General features: G+C 53.3%; 1 protein-coding gene and 1 long non-coding RNA gene across 2 annotated transcripts in view; one reads left to right on the top strand and one right to left on the bottom strand.

Moving 5' to 3' along the window:
- Positions 1 to 26,605, top strand: part of SBNO2 (strawberry notch homolog 2) — a 38,488-nt gene that overhangs the window by 3,735 nt on the left and 8,148 nt on the right. The window contains exons 3-17 of the mRNA XM_027704581.1: positions 3,027 to 3,150; positions 13,716 to 13,874; positions 17,304 to 17,396; positions 17,872 to 17,968; positions 18,192 to 18,352; positions 18,760 to 18,893; positions 19,502 to 19,592; positions 20,487 to 20,630; positions 21,142 to 21,259; positions 21,660 to 21,765; positions 22,063 to 22,216; positions 22,600 to 22,776; positions 23,408 to 23,505; positions 25,564 to 25,646; positions 26,563 to 26,598. Coding sequence (XP_027560382.1) covers positions 3,027 to 3,150; positions 13,716 to 13,874; positions 17,304 to 17,396; positions 17,872 to 17,968; positions 18,192 to 18,352; positions 18,760 to 18,893; positions 19,502 to 19,592; positions 20,487 to 20,630; positions 21,142 to 21,259; positions 21,660 to 21,765; positions 22,063 to 22,216; positions 22,600 to 22,776; positions 23,408 to 23,505; positions 25,564 to 25,646; positions 26,563 to 26,598 — 1,775 coding nt within the window. The remainder of the gene's footprint in view (positions 1 to 3,026; positions 3,151 to 13,715; positions 13,875 to 17,303; positions 17,397 to 17,871; positions 17,969 to 18,191; positions 18,353 to 18,759; positions 18,894 to 19,501; positions 19,593 to 20,486; positions 20,631 to 21,141; positions 21,260 to 21,659; positions 21,766 to 22,062; positions 22,217 to 22,599; positions 22,777 to 23,407; positions 23,506 to 25,563; positions 25,647 to 26,562; positions 26,599 to 26,605) is intronic.
- On the bottom strand, positions 5,293 to 8,888 carry LOC113977979. The gene is made up of 2 exons (XR_003537468.1): positions 8,149 to 8,888; positions 5,293 to 7,412 (listed from the first exon to the last, which is right to left on the bottom strand). It is a non-coding gene; the product is annotated as an uncharacterized LOC113977979 (long non-coding RNA).

The following is a 26,605-nucleotide window of genomic DNA, read 5'->3' as shown; positions in this document are numbered from 1 at the left end:
GAAAGGGATGGAATAATTGAAAAATGGGATTTTAAAGGCAGTTGTAATTGTAGCCCATGCTGTGACACAGAAAAATGCAGCTGCCATTAGAGGTGGTGCATGTTTCTCTTCAGAATCCTTGCAGAGAAATCTCATTTGCAAGCGGCTGTGTTTGGACAGGGCTTATTCTCATAGCAACACCTTTATCCTGAAGCAGGTTTTTCCTGTTTCTTTTTGAGACTTTGCTTTCATGGTGGGGAATTTCTTTAGAAGACCCCAAACGTGGCCTCTCTGGTTCACATTTTCTTAACCTGACTAGTGTCAACAGTGTATTAAACCTCCCTAAAAGAACCACTGAGGTTCAGGGCCCCGAAGAGCTGCAGCTCAGTTAATTTTAAGGAAGTTATCCCTGCAGAGCTGGGCTTCCCTTGCAGCTGGAGGCTCAACACGTTCCTGGCCGGGGGGATCTGGGACAGCCCAGTTGTGCTGTTGGACGAGGTGTCACAGCTGCAGGAAGGTGCTTCTCAAACCTGCAGCAAAGCTTTCTCCCCAGTTGCCAAAACACACGACCCCTTTTCTTGCCGTTTTCATGCCCTTTTCCACCTCTCTGTGGAGTCTTGCTCGCTGGAATAGTAAAGCAGGCTCTGAAATTGGGTTGGTGTCTGATGGGGAAGGTGAGTGCTGGACTGGTGCTGAGTCAGCCTCTCAGCTCTCCCTGGTCTCCCACTGGCCTGAGATGTGGAGTTTGTGTCTCTGAGTGGAGGACAGAGGATGGAGCCCGGCCAAAACACACCCAGGAGGTCTCACTGAAGTGGCAGCGTGGGCCCAGAAGAGCTTTAGGTGCATTGGATCGTGGATGAGCAGCTGGAATGCAACGGAATTGCAACGGAGCACTCCTCTTTGTGGGGCTGCTGTGATTAAAGCAGCACAAATTTCCTTTCTGGAATGGTTTGTGGTTGTCCCGTGAGCACGCTCGGCCTTTGAAGGAAGCTGCTTCCATAGAGCAGTTTGCCAGGAAGCAAACCCTGGAGAGGCTGAGCAGGGGTGGACAGGGCAGTTCTCTGCAGGGCTGTGCTCACACCTTTGCTGTGCCAGGGTCACAGACCTGATTGTTCCAGCTCAAGCTCTTGTTTCCCAGGTCAATTCGAGCGACCTCGTCGGTGGCTGTGCCAGCCCTGCAAGTAACAGCTTTAATTCCTGACTCCAGGGAAGGTAAAGGCCAGGTCCAAAGGGATGGAAGGACTTGGTGGCTTTCCGAGGAGGATCTCGGAGCGGTGCCTGGAGCTGCTGTGGGCTCTCACTGCAGGCTGTGGGAACAGAGTGCATGTCACACGGGCAGATTGGAAAACCAACGTTAAGGGAAGGAAAATACCACCCAGGGCTGGTCATTGCGCAGCAGGGCAGGCCAGGGAGGATGGGACGCTCTTGGGCTCCTCTCTGTTACCTTGACTGACCCTTGTCTGGGCCATGAAGTGCCAGGGAAGCAGGAGGGGGTGTTCACTTTTCCAGTAAAAATAGTTTTTCCATCCCCTGGTTAGTTCCTTGAGGCCGGCCAAGCTCTGTCCTCGTGCGAGAGACGGTGAGACCGCAGCGGCCTCGACTTGAAAGCCATTTAAACCAACCTTTTCCTGTGTGGAAATACATTCATTCCCAGAATTTCTGCCCAGATTTTAACTTGCCTGGATGGATTAGGAGGAGCTGAGAGTCAGGGCTGGACTGTGGGGGCTGTGATGTGCAGGTGTGTTCACGTGGGCTCTCTGCAGCAGGTAGAGCTGTGGCAGCACGGAAAAGAAGGAAAAAAGGAAAGGAGGAGTAGGGAGCCATTGGTTTTTCAGGATATTACCTTTAATGATGGAAAACGAGCAGGAAAAATGTATTTAGCAGAGGAGATAACTGTGTTTGCACATAAATCCACATGTAAATGTTCAGCGGGTGAGTTAATGAGCTGCTGGCTACACATGGCACCTTAATTGCTTAATAGTCCTTTGGCAGCTCCTCATTCCCAGCTCCTGGGCAGGAGTTCTGTTTAAGCTCTGTTTCTCCCTCCCCCAGTGCCTCCTTCTAGTCTCTGGCCAGGGGTTCTGTGGCTCTGGTGTGAGGGAGAACGTGCAGCTCCCACAAGAGGAGAGCAGCTGGTGGGGTGAGCGTTCTGTGATTGCCCAAGGAGGGCAGGAACTTACGGGAAGGATTACAAAGCACATTCCTTGCTCCTGCAGGAGAGGGAAGGGGCTTGTGTCTGTAAGAGCAAAAGCAGGGGGTGGTGTGGAGCAGGGGCCAGGAGGAAGGGAATTGGCTGCTCTGGTGCAGTTTTTGCCTGTGGCTGCCCAGAGGAAGCGGGTGCTGGGCGCAGGGAGCAGAGGAAGCTGGCATGGCCCTGCCCAGCAGGAGCAGGCAAGACCTTTGCTTTGTTCCCCTGTTAGTTCAGCAGAGATCTTTTCTTGGAACTCACATCAGTCACATCCCCAGTTCCTCTCTCGGGGTAACAGTTCTGTGTGGGGTTCCCTGTCCCCAGCCCTTCCATTCTGATCTGCCTTTGGGGTCTGTCCAGGTGTGCCGGGGGATCTTTCCCTGTCAGAGCTGGTTTGTGGGGCTGGTTTTGGGGGGTTTATGGCCCAAACTGACATTCAGGTGTGATGTTTCCCTGCACCTTGGTGTGTGTCCCCACGTGGTGTGACTGACAGGTGCCATCACACCCGTCACACTCAGCACTGGGATGTCCCAGGGGCTCCATTCTGCTTTGTTGTCAGGACTGAAATATTAATTAGTCCTGCAGACCACTTTTATCTATTAAATCCTTCCTGGTTTACACAAATTGCCAAGAATTATATTTTTAGTACAGCTTTCTTACTTTCTTACTGCCAAGTTTGGGAAGTGGGATAAAACTGGGAGATATATTATTTTGCCTTGAACTCTTTTCTGGATAATATCCATAATAATATCCCCCTCCTGTGTGTGACATCCCAGAGCTGCAGCTTCACCACTGCTGAAGTGACCTGTGAAGTGCTGGCAACTGACAGGGAGTAACTGCTTCTCCCATTTCCTTACAGGCAATATTTTAACCTCCCTCAGGATTTTTATATGGATTCCATCAGCAGACCACATTTCTTGGATACAAACTATGCAACTGTGGACCCCGCTGACTTCTTACCAAAAAATGGGGATTTTCCTCAGGTAAGTGCAGAGTTCATGATGCCTCTGGGGGAGAAGGGGCCTCTGAAGTGCTGGGGGTTATGTTTCAGTGTTGCCTTACTGAGGGGAAAGGAAGTGATGGGCAATAAATTTGTCCAGCCCCAGACAGGAGTTGTGTGCAGTTGGGATCAGTCCTGTGACACCGTGAGTTTGGAAGCTGTCCATGCCTTGGTAGGGGCTTCTCTGTGGTGAAACTGCTTCTGCCTTTTAAAGTGGTGTTTGCCATAAGCACTGGCAGTGCTGGGGGGTCCTGGCTGCAGGAGGGCCCTGCAGGGTGAGTTGAACACATTTGAGACTCTTCAGTCATTTCCCTCCCAAAACGCTCTTTGCTCCTGTGTGTGCTGCACGTGCTTCCTCACTGGTTGCACTGGTGGATTCCTGAAGAGTGAATATTTTGGGATTACATCAGCTCAGTGCCCAGCATTCCAAGAATGGAGCCAGGTCAGTCTTTGCAGAGCTGGAGTGTGGGAGGAGTGAGCAGTGACCCCGGGTCACTGGGCACCTCTGGGGACCCAAAGCTCCCTCACCTCGGGGATCTCTCTGGGTGGGAAGGAGCTCTTTGCATGGAGGTTTTGGAACGTTGTACTGGCTTTTGGCAATGTGTTATGGTCAGCTTAGTCAGTAAATACTGGAAGTAGTTGATATGACAGAGCTGATCTGCAATAAGGAAGGGACTGACCCTATCCTTTCTAGGAATTAATATGGACATTGGTGCCTGCCTGGGTATGGATTGATTCCCCCTCAGGGTGCTTTTGGTTTCTAAAGAGAGGCTTTAACCCTCTTTGGGGCTCTGGTTTCTGCAGGTTTGGATGTGCAGGTGCTGAGGATTTGTGCCTTTTGAGGTGGCCACTGCTGTGGTCCCCCCTCTCCAGCTCCTCATGCCCTACATCACGGACCTGCCTGGCACAGCAGGTCTGGGCAGCCACCAGGAGCTGCTGATCAGGGTCTTCTGACTGGATTCAACCAGATAAATAATTGAATCATAATAGCATTGATCTCTGCCTCCTGCAGAATTAATTGTGGGAGGAACGAGGCAGAAAGGTGATCTCATCAACTTGTGAGACCATTTACTGGCCTGCAATGGGAAGGGGAGAGAGGTCCCCCCCATAGGTCTCACCTCCAGGTCTGGTGGAGTTTGGCTGATGGGTTTAACGGGAAAAGGGCTTAATTATTTCTTTAAGTTATGTATTTTCTAGTATCTCAGTGGTCAGTCAGCTTCCTTCCCTGCTGCATCACACAAATTGATCTCAGCCAGCCTGGGGGAGCAGATTTTTGGAGATTCTTTGTGGAAAGGAGGTGCTTTGTGTTGGCTGGGTGGGAAAAGAGCAGGAGGCTCTGAGACAAACCAGGTGTAAATGACCTCAAACGATTTCCAGAGCAAGAAATAATTCTTGTGCCACTCATCCTTTGGGAGAGGAGGCCATGGATGGGAGCGAGGTGGTTTTAGGCTTTTGCTTGGACTCTTGCACCTATGGCAATGTGCCTGCAGGTGTTCTGCCCCAAGTCTGGACACAGCAAAGTGTCCTTCTCTGAATCTCATGCAGCCAAATCAGTTCCTTCCCTGGGGTATTGTGCCATGGTGCCGTGTGCTTTCCCAGCAGGAACAGAGCTGCTGGTTTGCTCCTGGGAGCCAGAACTGGAGCCTGGCTCTGGTGGAGCAGCAGGCTGTGAACTGCAGGCAGTGGCATCAGTCTGGAGGCATCCAGGAGCATCCTGGAGTTTTTCCATCCCTTGCTCCTACAGTGTTTTCCACTTCACTGATTTCTCACTGTCCCAGATGCCAAAACTGTTAAATATTAACACTCCCCCTGGAAAGCTGCAGGATGCCATCCCGGGGGTGCTGGGTGGTTCCATCCTTCCAGGTGGCTGTGCAGGAAAGTACCTGACTTTTCCAGGCTTGCCTCTGCCACGGTAGGAGTGGCAGTGCCATGGAATGCTGTGCTGGCCTGGCTGTCCCAGGCAGAGCAGTGGAGCCAAAGGGGGAACAGAAGAGCTCTGCTGCAGGTTCCTGGTCCAGTCTGTGGTCACTGGGCAGACAAGGGGATCAGGGGCTTGGGTGAGGGCTTGTGCTGCCTCCACACATAGATCCTGGCTTTGCTGGGATACCAGAATCTGGAATTTTGAAGAATACTGAAAAAGGATTTCATAGGTCTAAAGAGCAAGTGATTGATGACTCTGAGGCATTTGTGTAGCAAACCCTTTCTGTTGGTGGCTGTGCTGGGAGGATTGTCCGTGTGCCATAGGGTTTGGAGAGTGGGAAGGCTGGCACCTTTTCCCTCCAGCATTGGCATTTGCTCCCCCCATCTATCCATGTTTTGTTTTGGGGGTCCTCAGCTGCACCTGCAGAGTGCAAAGCCTTTGCTGACCTGGGGATGCCGAGAGTGGGAGTTGCCACGTTTTCCAATGGCTCTGGGAATTTCTCTTCAGTTGGATCATTCCCCTCAGTGAACGGGGAAAGGTCCTTTTCTGCACAGCCAGAACAGCCTGATGTGAACTTGAACTTGTTTCCTCCCCAGTATTTTTGGGTTCTGGCTTGCTCCTGGGTGATTCATCCTTGCTGATCTATTGGCATTTTTTATATAAACAAGTGGCTTGAGCGGAGGTTCAGAAAATAGTTCTGGGAGGCCATGCTGGGGTCTGACAGCGTTTCTGGTCTTGGGAACTGTTGTCTTCAGCCAGAGTCTCATCCCAACCATGTGGTGCCATCTCCTCATGGAAAAGTCTACTGACTGCCCACGTGTCCTTAGAAATCACAGTCCTGAGAGAAGCAGGATTCGGTTTCCGTTGCTTCCCTCCCTTCCTGCTGATTATTCCTCCAGTCACAGGTGCTGCTGACTTGGGACCCAGCACTCGTGGGCAGTAATTCTGCAGAGGCACCTCTCCCATGTCAGTGCTTCCCCTGTCAGAGCTGTGAACTGCCCCAGTAAAGCACTGAACCCAGGAGGCCTGAACTTATTGTCTGGCCTGTGCTGTCCCTCCCAGGGGCATGAGCTGTGTCTGTCCCCAGAGCCTTGTGAAGGCAGAGCACGCTGCTCTAGGAGAGCATTCCTGCCATGTAACACCTGCTGGTCTTGGCCACCACAGATTTTTCTTTAACTTCACTGTTCTGGGCAGTTTAGAATTACTGAAAGCACAGACTCTGCCCGGTTCCTCTGAGCCCCCTGTTATCTCTGATGGCCCTGCCTGTTGCTGATAGTCTGTGTTCCCTTTGCTTAATTTCGTGTGGCTTGTGGCTCCAGGACTTTGCTGAACACACAGAAACCTCCTCTGCTGACTTCATCTGCCCTGAGGAACACTGAGAAATAAACCTGGGAGGGTGAGTGGGAGAGGGAGCAGCTCCAGGGGAGGAGGTGCTGGGGGCACAGCGGGTGTGTGAGGGGCTCTGCAGAACCTCCTGTGGCAGGAACTCAGAGCTACTTAAAACATGAATTATTGGGCTGGAGGAGGGAGGTCAGGCCAGATGGATTTTTTTTCCCGTGGGGCAGGAGGAATTGGCTGCTCCTGGGCAGAGTCACCTGCAGTAACTCTGCAAAGGTGCAGTTACAGCCCTGTTTGTGCTGGATGGGGGCTCCTGACCGTGCATGTTAATCATAAACCAGCCCTCTCCTCACCACCAGCCCCTTGCAATCTCCTGTTAATCTTCCTTGTTAAAACAGGAGGAGAAATTACCCCGCTCTTAAAAAAAGTATTAATTTTTAGAAGTGCTTCGGTACACAGAGCTGTGGTGATTTAGGAGAAATCAATGTAACAGTTATTAAATTATATGGAAGACTTGGTTGTGGCTGAAACGAAGAGTTTCCTGGAATAAGAAACATCCTGGAACTTCTGTCGCTGTCCTGGAGTTATGTCTGCAGGGAACACAGGCATTAAAATGCATTTGCAGGCAGTTGCCTGGCTCGGAGGCCTTGGAAGAACAAGTGGCCTTACATGCTCATGTCTTTGTCTTTGCACTGCGGGGTTGGGGTTTGGGCTGAGGTAGTAACACTTTATAAACCCTCTGTGTGAGATGCCTGACACTTCCTGCAGGCCTGGGGTAAGGAAGGTGAGGGCTGTGGTTGTAACTTCTCACTGAGTGCTCGGGGTGCTCCGATTTAGGCACCCTGAGCTGATCCCCAGGAGGAGGAGACCAGCTGATGTTATTCCAAAGCGATGTCTCCTTTTGGTTGGATGAACTGTGCCTTGAGAGTAAATCTTTCCCCTCTGTGTACAGGAGGAGCTCTTGGGGCTGTCTCAGGTGGAGATACCTGCGGTTAAGGGAGAGGAATTTGGCTTTTGAGGTGTAATCTGTTGTCAGTTGTGCTTGGCTGTGGGTTGCAGGAGCCAGCTGGGCCCTGGGGAGGGGGTAAAAGAGCCTGGAGGGCTCAGACATCCACCCCCATTCCAGTCCTGATAGTTTTCATCTGTGTGGCTGCCTCCAAGCAGTGATGTCCACTGTGGGCATGAGGGGATGGAGAGCTGCCTTCTGAGGTTCTTGGCAGGGGCTGTGCCTGCCTCCTCCCTTCCCAAAGCCAACAAAAGCGGGAAAAGCCGTTCTGAAATGCTCAGTGCTCTTAAAAATGATGGCAACAGAATCCAATAGCAGACCACGGGGATATGGCTTAAAATAGATGCTTTAATTCAAAGCAGGGTTGGTCTGAGTCGGGGGGTGCTGAAGGTTCCCCAGCACAGCAGCTCCCTGGGCTGTGCACTGGGGTTGGATGGAAGGGGGGAACTCAGATGTGAGTGCTGGAATAATCCTGCTGTCCTGTCCCTGTCTGTGAGCACACGTGTCCCTGGCTGAGCTGTGGGGAGCAGGGTTGCAGTGGTGGTTCCGTGGTGATCCCACCACAGTGATCCCACCACGGTGATCCCACCACCACGGTCCCACAGGATCGATGAGCAGCCCTGGTTATTTGTGTCCTGTGCCTGCTTCCTCTGCCCTGCAGGGCTGTTGGCTGCCCCATTTGTTCACTAACAGAAAAGGAAGAGGAAATAACCCACCTGCTCTTCCAAAAGGTGCACGAATGGCAGGAGGTGCTGGTTCAGTCAAGGTCAAACGCAGCAAGTCACCAGCCAGTCGCTAATTAAGACATTGCAGAAATGAATTTGGCCTCTTCACTCCACACGTGTTGTTAAAAGCACCTGCCCTGGTGTTTTTCTTTCCCATTTGCTTGTGGAAAAACCCTCCAGGACGAGGTGTGTCGCAGGATGGAACGTGGATCCTGGCTGCTAAGGGCTGTTGATGTAACATCCCTGTGGAACCGCAGTGCTGCAGAGGGTTCTGCCCTTGGAAAGGAGCCTCGCTGCAGGTTTCTGTCCTGTGGGTGGTTTTCCAGCTCTGGGACCCAGCATGTTTTCCTTGGAGGGACCAGTCCTTCCTCCTCATCCGATGGCATAAAGCAAAACTCCCTCACTCTGGTCTGTGTCCCTGGAGGGTCAGAGAGCACCCCATTTTCTGCTTGCCTCTCTCATGGGCCTCCAGGGCCTTGGCTGGCGTCTGTCACTCCAAAGCTCTGTTTTTAGGGAAGTGCCTCATAACGTGGGATTTTCCAGCTGTTCCCGGCACGAGGCCCCAAGAGCACTTCCAGCAGCAGTGACAGCAGCGGGCAGGACAGGGAGAGCTGCATTCCCAGGGAGCCGTGCCGTGGGGGTGTGGAAGGAGCGGGAGCAGGGACAGAGAGGCTCGCAGCAGTCAGTGCTCCTCTGCCATCCCCAGCGCTGGGTCTGTGCCCTGCTGGGTGTGCTGGGCAAACTGGGAAACTGGGACTGACCCCGCGGGCAGAGCCTGGCCCCGGGGCCAGGGAAGAGCAAACAGGAGCCTCTTGCACCCACTGCAAACACAACAGTTCTCAGGGATTTTCCGCCGGGCAAGGGGTTCTCTGGCTGATTCCCTTCCCCTCCAGCCTCGGGTGGCGTGGGAGCAGACTTTCTTAGGCTTACATCCCTTTTGGGTGTCCCTTTTTGTGCCACCTTCTCTTCTCCACCAGAAATTTTGCTTATTTCTGTTACCAAAACTGTTAGAGTTAAAAGGGACAGCCTTGGAAAGAGACGGCAGCATCCCTGGGAAGTAACAGTGATCTAGGGAGGAAAGGGAAGAGAACGGCCACTCCTTTGGATTTCCAATGGCACAATTTGGGGTGGGGCAGGCACTGCAGACAAAGAGAGCACATGGCTCTGGGGGGGGGGACACCAACGTGGGAATACTCATGAGCTTTGTCACTTTGATCGCTTCATCTGAGCCCCGAAATGGGGAGGGCAGGACCCCCAGCCCCGAGCAGGGGCTGTGCTGGGGGGGCACAGGCTGGGCTCGGTGGCCGGGGAGGGAGCGGAGGGAGCCCGGAGCCCTCTGGCTCCGCCGAGCCCGGCGCTGTTTACTGAGCTCTGTGGTTGGATTACACCACGTACAGTAATTCTCCTCGCACTGCCAGTAATTTCACTGACTTACCAAGCAGGCATCATTTCCTGAAAGTCAGCCCTGGACTTAGAGGAAGTAAGAGCCCTCTCGTCGTGACTAAACACTCTATGCAAATCTCCGGGCGCAGGACAGCGGCTCTGCCGGGCCCTTTGCCTCCATTTTCCCTCCCGCCTGCCGAATGTTGGTTTTTAAAGCCCCCGATGAGCCCCGGCCGTGAATGGACCTTTCCTCACTTTGCACTGAGCACCCTCCCCCTGCCGCTGCCGCCGACAGCCCCCCGAATGCTGCTCTAAAATGTCCCAAATGCACTTCTGGCTAAAGTTCCCGTCTCTCTACAAGGTAATGCCTGATTTTTTCCTGGTTTTTTTTTCCCGCTCCTCGGAATTCCTGGTGCACTTGGCTGTGGGCAGCCGGCCCCAGCTGCTCCCCGGGCGGGTGTCCCCGGCAGTTCTGCAGAGTTTTGGGAATGATGTCTCTCCGCGTCGGGCACCGGGAACAGATTTATTGTCCTGAAGATGGGATTTATATTTTGCTGGAACCTGCCTTGCTGGACGCTGTTCTGTCAGTCGGTCACTGAGTGTGGAATTTGGAGGGAAGGAGCTGTGTGGGGATTGATCCGTGTGTTTGTGTGGGTGTTTTGAGGGGTTTTATTTCCGAAGCAGATGCTGGGTGCAGGGAGCGAGGGGAACATCAGCCAGCCAGAGCTGAACCCTCCCCATTGCCGGTTTGTCACCCTGAATTTAGAAAACTTTTGGGGTTTGGCAGCTAAAAGATTTGATAGTGATTGTCTGCAGCTCCTGGAACATAATGTGCTTAATCTGTGATTTCTGAGGTGCCAAATCTCTCCTTGCTGACAGCCTGGCTGTGGTTGTGGGTGTGTATTTGGGTATATACATGGCTTTTTTGGTTTTTAATAAAACCCTCTCTCGCCTGGGTGCTGTGCTGTGCAGTCATCCAGAGCTGCTCTGCAGACACTGTTTCCTCAGTGTCTGGATTGTGAGAAAATAAAACGTTTCTATTGATGGCCAAAAATATTTTTAGGATGCTCATTCCTTCTGTATTTAGACTTCACCTGTTCTTTATTTTATTTATATCATTTATTTATGTCATTATTTTTAACACTTTGTTTTGACCAAAGGAGCTGAGCTGTTCCCAGGGGCTTGGAGAAAGGTTGAATATTTGGGCTGGTTTACCCTGATTTTTTTCCTGGTCTTTTCTAGGGAGTGAGCTGTTGGGTTTGATAATCTCAGTTTTGGGATAATGACAGGAATACCATGTGCCACAGCAGCATCAGTTCATCCTCTGCTCCGAGACCCACCTGCAGCCCTGCCCCCAGCTCTGGGTCCTCGGCCCAGGACAGGCCTGGACCTGCTGGGGCCAGTCCAGAGGAGGCCACGGAGATGCCAAATTCCAGGAATGAGATTTATGTAGAGAACTGTTGCAGAAAAACATCTGAAGTAAAAATCCTGCCTGGCAGGACAAATTCCATCTGTTGCAGAAATGCAACTTGTACTGAAACAGAAGTGCTGTTACTGTAAAACCTCATGTTTCCAATGAGAAATCCTTAAAATTCTGGTTAATCAGTCTGAAACAGGGACAAAAGAACTTGTTTCAAACCCCGACACCTGAGGATCCTGACCATGAGCTCTTGGTTGAGGTGATGATCTTTCTTTTTCCCCCCCAGGACACCAAGGCAGCTGCTCCAGTTTGGGCCAGATAAACCAGTGGAGTGATTAGTGCAGGCATGGCTTGTAGTGGTTGTGGTTATTTGTGGCCTTTTGTTAAGCAATTACTCTGGGTTTGATAGAAGCAGGGCCAATTTAGTGCCGTGGTGGTGGAAGTTCTTTGGGTGGGGAACCTGGCAGGTGATTAACTTTAGTGCTCTTTAGATAATGCAATTAGTTAAGACAAATGGGAGACTCTGGAAGTTCGTGACTAATGCCTTGTAATGCTGGGAGAGGATGGGATCACTGCATCACTTCCAGGACTGGTATTGTCCTCCCTCTGCCTTCCAGGCTGGTTTCCTCTCCCCAGTTCAGCCCAGTGCCCTGAGCAATGGAGGGGCTGGAGCCTTCTTCGCTGGGGGTGGAAGGGGCTGGGTTTGGGAGGGTGGGGGACACTTGCTGGGATGTCTCAGGTGGGGTCACAGGGCTTTCGCAGATCCTGCTGCTGTTCCAGCCCAGCCCTTGCCTGTCCTTGGGACCCGGACATGCAGTGGCCACTCTGGGCTGCCCCACAGCCTCCTGCTGCCATAACACGATGTGCAGATGTTTCCTCCTGACCCAACCTCTGTCAGTGCCACTTGCAGGAGAACAAACCCCGCTCAGAGGTGTCTCACCATGGCTCAGTGACGGGACCAGCCGGGGATCCTGCACAGGGCACTCGCTCTGGCCAAGGCCACGTTCACCCCAGTGTTGTTCTGCTTTCTCGAGTGTGAAACGGAGCCCAGAGATCCCCTAATTCTGAGGTGATAAATCTGGGTGCCTGTTCACCCTGCAGACACCTTGGTTTCTGGGTAATCCCAAAATAGCCCCAGAAATACCAAGAGCAAGAGCTGCACAGGAAGCGCTGCCCGTTGGGCACATGGCAGCACCCGCTGCTGGCAGGAGGTGCCACTGTGCTCTGCCAGACCCACAGACAGCCCTTGCTCCTGGAGTTCCTGGGTCCCCTGGTTGGTTTTTGAGGAATCCAACCCCCCACATCACACCTGCCATTCCTTTAGTGCCAGCGCTGCACACGGCGGCTTCAGGAGACATCCCTGGGAAGAGGGGAAGGGAACGTGTCCTGGAGGTTTAAACACTGAAACCTGGAACTTTGGATAGCAATTAGGAGGTGTCTGACCCAGCTCTTGGCCTGAAGCTCTCAGGAACAGCACAGCCAGGCTCAGCTGCTCGAGGGTTTGTGTCAGGCAGGGCTAAGTGACTCTTAAAACTCTTTGGCTGCCTTTCTGCCTGGAGTGGGAAACTGGCCCTTAACTAGAAATGAGCAGCGATTCCTCCTGTACCAGCCCCTGGCTCTGCTGGCAGAGGGTTATCACGCTGCTCTGGCTGGGCTGTGCTGACAGAGCTGACCCCTGTGAGAAACCACAGACCTGACTGGTGTTGGCAGAGTCTGCGCCAACAGACTGTGCTACTGGTCTGTCTGCCCGTCCCTCTGGGGTAGAGACTCATCTCCAGCCAGACCTGAGTGCTGGAAGTACATTGATCTTCAATAAACAGCAGACAAAGTTCTGCTTTGACAAAGTTTGAAAGTGGTGTTTGGTATGGGAGGAGGGCTGAGGTGATGGGATGGAGCCGGGGAAGGGGCAGGGATCTGTGCCACAGCCAAGGATGTAGAGCAAGAAGTGCTTATCAGCTCTTGGTTCTTACCACCTGAAATATAGAAATCAGACCAGAGGTTGATGTTAGGGAGGGGACTGAAGGCTCTTTCTGAGCTAAAGTCTGTGTGACTTTAGCTGGCACCAAATAAAACAATTGCAAACCCCCTCAGCCCAGGCACCAGAAAAAGAGCAAGGGCAGAGCCCGGTCCCTGTTGCTGGAGCACAGTCCTTGTCCAGGCTGAGGCTGGCCCTTGGGAAGAGGATGGGTAGATTTGCCCAGATTTACCTAAATGCAAACCCAGGTGACAGCAGCACTCCTGGGAGCCTCGTGTGGGCAGGGCCTGCCGGGAGGAGAGGGATGTTTCCCAGGGGCTCCAGATAGAGCCGTGTTGGAAATTGCAGCGAAAGAGCCACGTTGTGATCAGATGTGGCTGGTTCTCTGTGGGCCTCTGCACATGAATGAAATCCTGGAGTCCTTAGGGGGTCAGGCTGAGGCCTTTGCACCCCTCAGCAGCCTCTTTAACCAGGCACAAACTGGAGGGGACCGATGCCTCTCTCCCGCTCCTCCGTGTGCAGGGATGTCACAGCCCGAGTCAGCCCTGGCTGTGTACCCGCACTCCTGGCCAGGGGTTTTCCTGCTTTTTCAAGAAGCAGATTTTCCAACTGCCCCACAGAGCGTGTCCTCAGCCTCAGGTTCATCTCTGAGCTTTGTGGAGCGTGAAGTGTCGGGGCTGCTCATCTGGCAGCAAGAAATTAGAGCTTGCTGGCTGAGCAAGGAAGGAGCTCTCTGGCTTCATCCTGCCTCCTCTAACCTTGGTCGTGTCTCCATTTCAGGACTCTTCATACCTCGATGAGCTCTCCAACAACTCCCTCTTCTCGTCCCCTGCGGATTCCCTGTCGGACATCGCGGATCCCAAGGACTTCCTGTCCGCCGACAGCCTCAACCACGTGCCAACACTATGGGATGTGAACACACCACAGAACCCCATCGAGGTAGGGGCTGCTCCTCCCTCGTCCTCCCCAGAAGATAGGAGACACCTCAGGCTTCATCCTGTGGGGCTTTTAAGGACTTCAGAAACCAACCCAGTTCCCTGGGGGTGAGGTTGAGCTGTGATGATGCTGTTCTGCTGTTACCAGCTTCACTGGAGGAGGGAAGGGGTGAAGTGGTGACACATATTTGGTCTCCTGGGAGCAGAAGGGAATCCGGGCACCCTCAGAGGGATTCACACACTCTTCCAGAGTGCAGCACAGGCACTAGCTCTTTCTCCTGGCAGCTGTGGCAGGGAAGTACATCCCGAGGAGGATGTATCCCTAAAACATTCAGCAGGTCCAGTGTGACCTGGACAGGGCACTCAGGAGTGCTGAAGGGATGGGCTCCAGGAAAACCACCCTGACATGGATCATTAACTGCCCCCCCAGCAGCAGCACCTTTTGTTTGTTCTCCAGGGCAAATATTTCAGTTACAATGACTGAAAAACTGTCTCAACTTTAGACTCACCATTTGTGTTTACTTTGTGAGTCCAAGTCCCTGCAAGCTTTTACATCCCGGAGTTTTCCGGGGCGTGGGATCTCCTGGCAATCCCACAGCAGCACGTGGTCCTGGGCATATTCAGCAGCCCTCTGCCATCTGCTCTGCCTCAGCTGGGGGCTGACACGGTCACCAGGGGCAGCCACCTCCTCCAGGGGTTGTTGGAGCCACATCCTCCCCATCCGCTGGATCCGGTCCCGGCTCTCGCCGAGCTGTGCCGGGGGTTTCCTTTGCAGGTCACTCTCTTAGGAAGAATGAGGGAAAACACTCATTGTGGATACCTCAGGAGACAACCTGGGGTGCCTGTGCCATAGTCATTGCTGCATTTTGAGGCTCTCCTGTGCTCAGAGGCTGTATTTTGCAGCCAGTGTCTCTGGCTGTGTTGCCACGAGACAATCACACACAGTCTGCAAACCTAGGACCAGCAAAAAATTACTGGGAAAAGCTGTTCTAAATTCAGTGTGAAGAAAACAAGGGAGAGATAAGTATTGTGCAAGTGTGAGACTGACTGGTGTGGGCACAGCAGTGGCTCCAGCCTTGGCCCTGTCCCTATCCCTCTCCCCTGCTGTTCCTCACGTCCTGCCCTCAGCCCCTTTTGTCCTGTGGAGCACTTGGACTCAGATAAGGCCAATTAGCTCCTTGGAATTCCATTTATAAACAACTTCCTTTGGAAAGGAATCTCCAGCTATTTTAAACATTTTCTTATCTGTGTTTTCTGGAGACAGAGATGGTTTGGGCGGGGTTGTTGCTTTTTGGGCTGTTTTTTAACTGAGTGATATTTCCTGAGGAGGTGTCAGGGAGGTGCATCCTGGACAGGAGATTTTGGTTTCGTTTTTGCATGGAGGGGGCACTGTGGACCAGGACACTGGGTGAAAGGATTGTCAAACTGACTCATTGTTGGCAGCTGCACATTGGTACATGATATCAGCAGTTTGGATAATCTCTCCCTATCCTTTGCCACATCCTCACAGTGTAATTGTCCATAGAATTGCAGGAATTTTGGCTTTTGAGCAGCCAGCAGCCAGAGCAGTCACTAAGCTTCAGTACAAATGGAGCATCAGTCACGTTACACCCGGGCAGATTCATCCTGATCCATCCTGATCCGTGTGATCCAGGACATCACTCAGCTCTGACCCCACTGGGCTGGGTTATCAGGACTGTAGTTTTTCCAGAATTTCTGTTTCAGAGGCCCAGGCAGAGCAGGAACATCAGTCTCTCACAGTTCTGATGTGTGGGACATCCCAGGGGCCAAGCTGGATGCATCCTGTGGATCCCAGGTACAGGAACAGCCTTGTGCCTTGTCCTCTTTAAAAATAAACGTTCCAAGCTCCCTGAGAACCCCTGGACTGAGGTGCCCCGTGCTGAGTCTGGAGTGGGGTGTTGTGACTGAGGAGGAAAGGGCTGGAGGATGCAGAGCTGCCTCCTGTGGGGAGAGCTGTTATCCCAAGGAGAGGAGCTGCATCCAGCTGTTTGTCAGTCAGGAATGGGCAGTTAGGGAAGAGCTGCCACCCTGTGAAATATTTGCAGGAGCAGCAGACAAAACAGTTCCCTTTGTAATGGAGTTGGGAAATACCATTTAAAAATAGTCCCTGTCATATCGTGTTTTCTCTCATCCATCTCACACATTCCCAGTGTTTTTAAGGCTGGGAAGCACAGACTTACTTCGGAAGCCTGTGGCTGGAATTTTGGAGCTGCTCATGCAGTTTTTTATAGCTTGTTGACAGCACTTCACCCTTCTCCCAGCTCAGTACCCAGGGAAGGGATTTACACAGAGGGGGCTTGGCCTGGGACTGATTCCCTTCCCAGGGAAGTCATGGTGAGGTGGGACAAAATGGAGAAAAATGCAGAGAGGGAAAAAATGGAGTAAGACCGAGGCTGTGATTGTGCAATTATCACTCTCCCTCCTGCTTCCAGCCCCGTGTTCTCACAGATCTGTGTTCCTCTTCTCTGGATGCCCTTAGGACAGAGGGAGGAGAAAATCAAACTGGGAGGTGAGGGAGGGTGGAGAAAGGCAGGAATTGTGCAGGTGGATCATCCATCTCCCACTGCAGCTCCTGATCCCACCTGCTCTGGCCCTCACAGCACATTCTCACCTGTGTGGGTAGTTTTCAAATGCTCTGAGCAACCAAGGTTCCTGTTGCATCCTCTGCAGTTCCTGGGGGGGAATGCTGAGTGCCAGAGCTGGATCGGGATAGCGGAGCTTTGTACTTTGGGGACTGTGTGATGCAAAACCAGCCCTGTATTCACCTCCTACTGCTGGAGCTGCAAGAACACCTCCTGCCCTTGCAGCAGCTCCAGGCCTTCCTCCTGCCTGAGACCAAACTCTGAGCTGGGATTTGTAGGTGGGGATGTTTCACCTGCTCTCCAGATTTGCTGGCACTAAAAGCAGCTCTTCCGTCCAGCTTCCTTCTGGTAATTCTGACTCAGGCTTCCAGGAATGGAGGGTGGGTTTTTTTCTTTCTTCTTCTTTTTATTTTTTTGATTTTATTTAAAAATAGGAGTGTTTATGCCTAAGATCTTCCCCTCTTTCTCTGCTGCTGGTGGAGCATGAGGCTGTGTGAGCCTGGCAGTCTGCACAGGCTGTAAACTTGGAGTAGTGCTGCTCCTGGAGTTGCTGATTGCTTTGGATGTCACGAGCTGCTGGCCTGACCTTACTCGCTGTCGGGAAATTCCAGGGTGAAATTGTTTGTGTGGGAGCAGACAAAGGATCTCCTTGCCTGAGTCCCCCCAGCCCAGAGTGTCCTGGGAGCTCTCCCTCCTCGCTGTGGCACAGCAGGCTGGATGCTCCAGGGATCACACGTGTCCAAGGATCTTTGTTGGTGTATTTCTGTGCTTGCTGGGTTGGAGGGCTGAGAGTTTGGAGCTCTTCTTCACCTGCACCCTTTGTGTTCCAGCTGTTCTCATCCAGCACACCATTCCCTGGCCTGAATAGCTCCCATGACCACGTTCCTGCTGTCCCCAACACCCCACTCCTCATCAGCTACCAGGTGAGAGCCATGGTTGGCCTCTGTGGGATGGGACACCAGGCTCCTGGTGACATCCCAGTGCAGGGGGAGCAGTTCTGACCCTTTTCCCTTCAGAGGGAATGAGACAAGAAAACACAGGTCCCTGCCTTTTGCAGGAGTGTGTTGTATTTCCTGGGGTGGAACCTCACTGTGTTAAGGGACACTTTGGGCTCTCAGGACTTTGCCCTGTGCTGCTGGCACCACGCTGGTTCAAAGCTGTGCCAGGTGCAGGGGAGGGCACAGCCCATCTGAAAAGTGCTGCAAACATCTTTCCCCAGTTTGGTGAGGACCAGGCAGCTCATACAGCCCCTGGGGTAGGCCCCCGCTGGTGGTTTCCCTTAGTCTGTAAATGAGCTGGATTGTGTCTGGAGGGTTTGGGGGATGGTTTCAGTGGCAGGTTGTGGCACTGCACGTGTCCGTAGCTCAACATTAACGTTGGGTCAACGCTTCTCTCCAGTCTCAGGCTCCTGCAGAGGAGGAGGATGAGGGTGAGGAGGAAGAAACGGAAGAGTTGGGGCAAACAGAGACCTATGCAGAATACATCCCTTCAAAGTGTGAGTGTTGCCATGGGAAGTGCTGTTCACTCCATTGTGGACCAGCCTATTTCACTGCTCCCTTAATTTCCTGGGAGCAGTATCTGGTATTCACCATGGCACCTCCCAGGCTTGTGGTTTTCTGGGAAAACTCTACAGTGACCAGGGCTGCGGCCTGTTGATGAGCTCTGAAGTGCCCCTGGGAGTAAAGACCTCGACTTACCCATGTTCTGTTGTCATTTAGCCAAGATTGGGAAGCACCACCCTGACCTGGTGGTTGAGACGAGTACCCTGTCCAGCGTTCCCCCCCCTGACATCACCTACAGCCTGTCCCTGCCATGCTCCGTGGCTGACAAGGGCTCCCTCTCTGCACTACAGCTGGAAGCAATCATCTATGCCTGCCAGGTACTGCCTGCACCTTGCCCATCTCCTACACCTCAAGAAAACTGCCTCTGGTAGGGACAGGTGTCCACGTGGCTTAAAATAACTGTAATTCAGGTGGTGAAACTCCTCTGGCATTTTAAATGCCTTTCAAAGGGTTATTTGAAGCCAGGAGGTTCTGTGGGGTCTGTTTCCCAAAAAGGCAAGAACCCTGGGCTTTTGTTGTGGAGAGCTGTAAATTTTGAGGCCTTTTCCATGAACTGCCACTTGTGAGCTTGGCCACGACCCCTGACCCTTCCTGCCGTCCTTTGTCTGAGCAGGACATGCACGTGCATCGATGGGACGTGTGGAAGGGTTAAGGAGTGCTCACATCAAAGCTGTTAGCAAAGGCAAAAATAGTTTAATTTCCAGTTCTGTTCTTGATTTTGCAGCAACATGAAGTTTTATTGCCCAATGGGCAGCGAGCTGGGTTCCTCATCGGGGACGGTGCCGGAGTGGGAAAGGGCAGGACCGTTGCGGGCATCATCTTTGAAAATTATCTTAAAGGGAGGAAAAAAGCTCTGTGGTAAGTTGTTGGGTTTTTTTCTCTCTTTTCCCGTAAGACCTTGGAGTTAGTTTGGATCTAGAAGTAAGGAATTCCTTAGTGCTGATGTTGGCTTTAGAGTTGAGTCATGCTGTGGCCTTGGGTAAGTCGTTTCCACCTCTTACTGCCTGGCTGCTGCCTGTGCAATGGGGATATTCTGCCTGCAGCAGGGATGGAGGGTGAGTCACTGTGAAAGAGCAGGTTTTGTGCTCCTGGGGGTGCAAGGACCAGTCTGGCCCTGCTCTCTCTGGAGTCGTGGAGGGGTGTGATGGGCTTCCTGGGTGCAGAGCCAGGAGCGGGGCTTTGCTGCAGATCACACACAGCCTGTGCCAAGGGGCAGCTGTCAGATCTCAGGTTGGGCTGTGTGGGCAGTGGAGATGTGACAGCTCTGCACGGCTCCTCCTGCTTTAGTCAGAGCTGGTAATCACTGACTGCCTGGGGACATACCCAGCCCTGACTCCTCAAGGAGATACCCAGCCCTGACTGCTCGGGGGACATAACCAGCCCCAACTGCCTGGGGGAGATAACCAACCCCAGGAGGAGATAACCCACCCCAGGAGGAGATAACCCACCCCACTCCCACTTCACAGGTTCAGCGTCTCCAATGATCTCAAGTACGATGCTGAGAGAGACCTGAAGGACATCGAGGCCTCCCACATTCCTGTGCATGCTCTGAACAAGGTAGGAGAGGAGCTGCAGGGCTGCCCTGGATCTCAGCCCACAGGAGCAGTTGGAGGCTCTGCCTGGGCACGTGGGGCAGTGTCACCTCTGCCTGCATGGGGGCATTTCCCCCAGATGAGCAGATTAGAGGATTTTCAGGCTTTCTTCAGTTACTCAGTGATGAGGCTGAAGTGTTTCTCAAAAGCACCATCAGCAGTTGTGTGATGATTATTCACAGGGCTCTTTGTGGCCTGCTTGAGTCTTTGTCCAGTGTTTTCCAGTTCACTGAAACCCTCTCCTCTGGTTTTAATGGTATTGAACAACCAGCTTTTACAAAGTCCATAGAAACCACAGGTGTTTGACACCTCTGGATGCCCTCCACTAAGAGACTGAAAGGGATTTTGTTTTCAGCCCCAAAAGACTTTAAATGGAACTTTCTTCAGCTTGGGGCCAGGGGTTTTTCCCCTACCTTGGATTTCATTACAGGTGAGACCCACGGCAGTGGGACAGGCAACAATCTCACCTGGTCAAAGAGAAAAGGATTTTCTAGAAGGAATTGAGACAGGCAGGAGGGTTCAAAGCAGTGAAACACTCTAAACTATTGCTTAAAAAAATGAAGCACTTTTTTTGCCAGAAAATCGACGTCCTCGCGTGTTCCCCACAGTTCACTGCAGGCGTCCAGATGTGCTGACACATTGGCTGGGGCACTTCTCCAGACATTTACAGTCCCTGTCATCACCCTGTCTCAGTGCCAGCAGAGGCATCAGCTACTAACAGCTTTTTGTCTGTTCTGAGCTCAGACGGGGGTTTGTTCTGGGATCAGGAGTGTGTGTCCGGCTGTGGGCAGGGAGGGCTGTGATGTGCTGGGGACAGCAGTGATGAGTGTGTGTGTGCTCTGGTTCTTCCCTCCTGCAGATTAAATACGGTGACACAGCTACCTCAGAAGGAGTCCTCTTTGCCACCTACTCGGCGCTGATTGGCGAGAGCCAGGCCGGGGGACAGCACAGGACGCGCCTAAAACAGATTTTGGACTGGTGCAGGGAAAACTTTGATGGAGTTGTATCCTTAAAAAAAACCCAAACAGTCAAAAACTGGAGAGAGAGAGGGACTGCCACTTGTGATTGTGCTTCACTAGGGAACAAAGAGCTTGGGGCCATCTGAAGTCATGGGGAACTGCTGTGGGAGCAGCCCGGTGCCTGCGGGAGGTATTTTAGTGCTGTGAGCACATGAATCCCCCACACTCCTCCTCCTCCTCCTCCTCCTCCTCCCAGGATGCAGTTAAGGGGAGGAGGGGAAGAAGCAGCTGGGATTAACCTTTTCACATTCCACTCCCTCAGCATTACAAGACAAAACACACCTTGGAGGTGAAGGGAAAGGGAGGGGGAGGCGACTTAGGGTCTGAGGAGCAGAGGACTGGGCAAAGCCAGCAGATTCCATGTGTGGGGAACAAGTGGGTCCGTACTGGGACTGGGTGTTGGGTTGGATGAAGGCAGCTTGGCTGTATTTTCTGTCTGCTCCCATCCTCGGGATGAAAATAGATCCTTTCTCCTTAACTGACATTGCCCTGCAGATCGTGTTTGATGAATGCCACAAAGCCAAAAATGCCAGCTCTACCAAAATGGGCAAAGCAGTGCTGGACCTGCAGAACAAGCTGCCTCAAGCAAGGGTTGTCTATGCCAGTGCCACAGGTGAGCTGCTCTGCTCACGGGGTGGGTGTGAAGAGTGACAGGTCTCCTCTGACCTGGAGGCCACTCTGAGGTGTGAGTGTGTGTGCTGAGAGCACGAGGCTGTGTGAGGAGAGGTCAGTGGAGAGGAGCTCAGAGTGCCAAGATCTGCCTCAAGCCCCATCACTCGTGTCACTTGTAGCTTTTTGGCAGATCACACTAATTTCTCTCCAGTTTAACTTGTTCCTGGCCAGCTGTTCCAGCTGTGTGGTGACACTTGCCCACTCAGTGTAGGGAGGACAATGTTTGGAAAGGTCTCCTAAGGCACAGTGGCAAATGACAACCTCTTCAGAGTTCTCTTCACTTGAGTCACAACTATTCCCAGGTGCTGTGGGTTTGCTGACAGTGAATTCTGTCCAAACAGGTGCCTCGGAGCCAAAAAACATGATTTACATGAGCCGCCTGGGGATCTGGGGGGAGGGAACCCCATTCCGAGCCTTCGATGAGTTCCTGCACGCCATTGAGAAGAGGTGGGTCCTGTCCCCCCCCGGGCAGGGAGAGCTGTGGGAAGGGGATGCGTGAGCCAGGGGAGGGGCTGGGGCTGCAGTGGCAGCAGCTGGGGGTCACTGCTGGGGTCACTGCTGGGATCACTGCTGGGGTCACTGCTGAGGTCACTGCTGGGGTCACTGCTGGGGTCACTGCTGGGATCACTGCTGGGGTCACTGCTGGGGTCACTGCTGCGATCACTGCTGGGGTCACTGCTGGGATCACTGCTGGGGTCACTGCTGGGGTCACTGCTGGGTCCCACAATTGCTGCCCTCTCACAGGGGAGTCGGGGCGATGGAGATCGTGGCGATGGACATGAAGGTCAGTGGGATGTACATTGCCCGGCAGCTCAGCTTCACTGGGGTGACCTTCAGGATCGAGGAGATCCCGCTGGACGAGCAGTACAAGGCTGTCTATGACAAGGCAGCCAAGCTGGTGAGCTGGGCCCGTTGGAGTGGGAGGCTGAGGTTCACCCACGCTTTGGGCATGGCCACTGGTGTGAGGGAGGGTTTGAAGACCCTAAATGAGGCCATGACCTCAAACATTAGAAAGAAAAGGGGTACACAACGGTCAGCTGATGTAAAAAGCCACCACCTTACACTTTTTTGCTTCTGTTTGGAAGTTCCATATTTGCAAACCAGAGCTTTGTCATGCTGGTGCAGAGAATGACCAGATCATTCATTCAGCCCAACGCAGCTACATAAACACTGATCCTAAAGCAGATTATCAGCCCCCAGACTGCTCTGATCGCCTCCTGCACAGCAGGAATGACAGTGGAGATGAGGATATTAACTCGTGCCTCTCGCTGTCGTCTGCAGTGGGCAGAGGCCTTGATGGTGTTCCAGCAGGCAGCCGACTGCATCGGGCTGGAGTCTCGGAAGTCGCTGTGGGGTCAGTTCTGGTCGGCTCACCAGCGCTTCTTCAAGTACCTGTGCATCGCTGCCAAGGTGCGGCGGCTCGTGGAGCTGGCCCGGGAGGAGCTGGCCAGGGACAAGGTACTGGGGCAGCCCCACCAGCCTGACCCAAGGTGTGGTGGTTGTGCCCGTGTTTCCAGAACGTTCCCAGTGAATGGTGCTGGGGAGTTAATGTTGCCTCCTCTACCGGGGCATTACCCTCTGCTGGTGTGTGGTGGGTGTGGGGAGGCTGGTCTGGGATGGGATTTTGGGTCATGTTCAAGCTGAAAGTGTCAAAGGCCAGGCTGGATGGGGCTTGGAGCAACCTGGGCTAGTGCAAGGTGTCCCTGCCCATGGCCAGGGGTGGGACTGGATGAGCTTTAAGGTCCTTTCCAACCCAAACCACCCTGGGATTCTAGAAGAAGTACCAGACCCTTCACCTTGAGCACAGCTCTGTCCTTTCATCCACCTGGGTGCACCTTGGAAATTTTAGGCAGAAAATCCCTAGCACAGGTCTGTGCTCAGAGTCACTCTCTGTGGGGTCAGCACAGGGGGCTGTTGGATGCTGAAAGATTTGAGAGATGGTTCTTCATCAGGAGCCCTGCCATGGGCCCAGCATGGATTTATTTGGGCCAGGGTTCAAGGGGAGTACCTGGGTCTGGGAAATACCTCTTGAGCCTGGAGCTGTGCCCCTGCCCTGACCATCCCTGTGCCATCCCTCGTGTCCCCACAGTGCATCGTCATCGGCCTGCAGTCCACCGGGGAGGCTCGCACCAGGGAGGTCCTGGATGAGAATGATGGGCATCTCAACCGTTTTGTCTCTGCTGCAGAGTGAGTTAAAAATCCCTGTTTGCCTTTGGGGGTGCGTGGGAGGCCAGAGGAGTGGGAGGAAAGCTCCTGCACGGAGCACTGGCTGTTCTTGAAATGCAGTTTGACGTCACCTCCCCCTGTACCGTGGAGAGGACACTCAGAGGGGTCTGTGGGGCACTGTAGGAGCTACATCCTGGGTTTTGAAATCTCCTGTGGTCCAGACTTGCAGGAACAGCCTGATCCCACTCTCTACACACGTAAAAGAACTGGCAGGTGTAGGAGAGCCAGGAATGGAGCTCAGATGTAGTTTGTGTGTGTCTGGTTCTGGAAAATGAGGGTGTTGACATGAAAGGACTGAGCAAGACAATCTCCTGTGATGGCAAAGGCTGTGATGATGCTGTGAGGTGACATCCCTGGAGCAGGGCAAGGGAGGAGTTCGGATCCACCAGTGTTGGCTTTGAGCTCGTGTATGGGACAGGACCAGTGTCCTGGTTGTGTGGCCATCCCAGCTGACAGGAGAGCTGGCTGTGCCAGCAGTGAGCCAGCAGCAGGACTCGTGCTGCCCACTCAGCAGAGTGAGGCTCCTCCTCCCCCTCCTGCCTGCAGCTTCCAAAACACCAGCCCATCCCTGAACGTGGCTGAACCTGCACAACGGGTGACAAAAGCCTGGGACATGGGGTTGGGTTGTGTTTCCTTTGTAGTGCAGGGCTGTTTTCTTCTGGAGTGACTTTTGGTGCGTGTCTGGGTTAGGCCGAGCTTTCCTCCCTTGGTGCTGGGGTTTGGGTTGGTCTGTGTGACTCTGCTGTCTCCAGCCCAAACCACAGTTTGGTGACAGTGCACAGGGCAGGTCTGGCAGCTGCTTGAGTGATTTGGTCTCTTGATCTCTTGGATTGGTTTCCATGTCATGGAATTCAGGTGTAGAGGACTGTGTGGTCCCTGGAGCCAGGGGGTCCCACACTGTGTGACTGTCCCTGGCCCCAAAGGCAGGAACTCTGTGTTCCTCAGCCCTGGCCGGATCACTGAGTGTCTCCTGGCATCTGCTCAGCCTCCAAATGTGTGTCCTGGTGTTCCAGCACTTCGGGGGATTTCTGGAGGGGAGTGTGCTGGGAAGGAGTGGTTGGTTAAAGATGCCGAGAAATGGGGTTAAAAATAAACATTGTTCTGTGAATGGATTCCAGCCCAGGGCTCTGTCTGCAGGGAGACAGGGAGGGCGAGTGCCGGGAAATGAGCAGAACTGCACAGCAGGGAGGCTCCAGAGTGTTCTTTTGGGCAGGGTCACCCCAGCACACGGGACAAGGGGCTGTTCTTGGTGCCACAGAACTGCAGTCACAGAGCTCTGTCCCTCGGGGGAGCAGTGTGGTCCCTGTGCCCTTCAGCCCCTCACACTAAGGGTCCTGGAGCTCCCTCCCCAGTTTCCAATGCTCCCTTTTCTCACCCAGGGGAGTTGACATGTTCATCCTCTCATCTGTCACTTGCAACATTTGGGTTTTTGAGTTTTTTGGGGTTTTTCTCAAGCAGAGCTTGTTCACTACCTCCTTCTCATTGCCCTGAGGGTTCATCCACACAGTCAGCTTTAAACATTTGCTCTTTGATTTGTAGAACTGCCCACAGAAACCTTTGGTTTTCATTTTTTCTGATGTTTTTTTCCATTCACCTGAAACCACTACGGACCCATGTTCAGCCACTTGGTTTTGTGGGAAGCAGGCCCACAGCCAGGGAATCAGAGGGTTTGGTGGAGCACATTTGTTGGATGGCCTGGTGGTGGTCTGTGCTCTCAGGGCATGGAGAGGGGCTGGACACTACTGGGACTTACTGGATTTTTGATGTAGCAGCTTCCCAGTGTAGTGTTTCCCATTTAAAACTCCCTCTTGGTTGCTCTATAAAGCTCCTGCAGCCTTGACACACTCTCAGGCTCCAGGAGCTGTCCTGTATCCGGGGCTGGCTGAGCCCGTGGTGGCAGCCATGGGGCAGGATTGACCTCTCTTCCTGGCATGTGGGGCTCTCCCAAATACACACGTGGTACTTGGTAACTGGCACGTGTTCCTGGTAGCTGGAATAAATTTTGCATCTTACTTTCAGAGGCGTCTTTCTATCACTAATTCAGAAGCACTTTCCTTCAACCAAAAGAAAGAGAGAAAAAGGAACTGGCATTAAAAGAAAACGTAAGAGCTCCCTCACTCCCAGCCCAGCCCCTGCCTCCTGCCCTGCTGCTCCCCCCCAGCCATCACTTGTTCTCTGCCTCTTGCCCCTCTCCCCACTCCATGCTTTTTGCTGCTCTCCTTGGTTTCTGTTTGCCCTCCCACACGTGTGTCGCTCCTTTGTCCAGAGGGCAGCAGGTCTGGGTCATCCACCCTTTTCCTGCCTCTGCCCCACTGCCCTGTCCCAGTGCAGGGCCTGCCCTCTGCCCCTACCCCATGGCTGTGCCCCCTCCCCTCAGCCTGGGCTGGGGGCAGATGGCACAAGGCCTGGCTGGTGTCCGAACCCTCCTGCAGCCAGAGGGTTCCTCCATGACACCCTGCATAGGGCATTGCATGTGTCCTGGGGAAAACAATCACTTCCCTGCAGATTATTGGCTGTGGCTGCAGGTAAGAAGAGTTTTGGGATTTCTCCTCTAGTGGGATGTGAGAAAGGGGGAAGAGGGGGCAGCAGCACTGGCAGGTTGTGGAGCTGGTCTGTGAACCCTCTCACGTAGCGGAGGCACGTCTTGCTGTGCTTGGAAGCAAACAATGTCCCAAAACACTGGCACCTTCCCATGTCCTGCACACTCCTCTGTAAGCAATCCCTTTGGATTACTTCTCTGAGGAGCTGGCACTGCTCAGTGTCCATCCTGACATGTGCAGCCAACTTTCAGCCCTGCTCAGGAGTGCCTTGTTCTTCCTTTCTCTCTCTTCCTTTCTCTTTCCCGCTCTCCCTCCCTCCCTCCCTAACTGCCCCCCGCCCCCGAGGCTCTGTTTTTGTGAGGTCAGCCTGTCATTTGGGGCAGTCTCAGCTATTTTGGGGTTCCTCCTCCTCTCTCTGAGCTGGCCCTTGCTGCCCCGTGCTGGTGCCTCCCTCGTGACCCGCTCGCTCTCGGTGCAGGGCGGCCGCGGGGCCGGTGGCCCAAGGCTCTGCGGGGCCTGTG

Source organism: Neopelma chrysocephalum, unplaced genomic scaffold (assembly GCF_003984885.1).
Source record: "Neopelma chrysocephalum unplaced genomic scaffold, ASM398488v2 Primary Assembly neopelma1_283, whole genome shotgun sequence".
Taxonomy (NCBI): Eukaryota; Metazoa; Chordata; class Aves; order Passeriformes; family Pipridae; genus Neopelma; species Neopelma chrysocephalum.
Note: the sequence above shows the minus strand (reverse complement) of the source record. Positions and strands in the feature narration are given on the sequence as shown.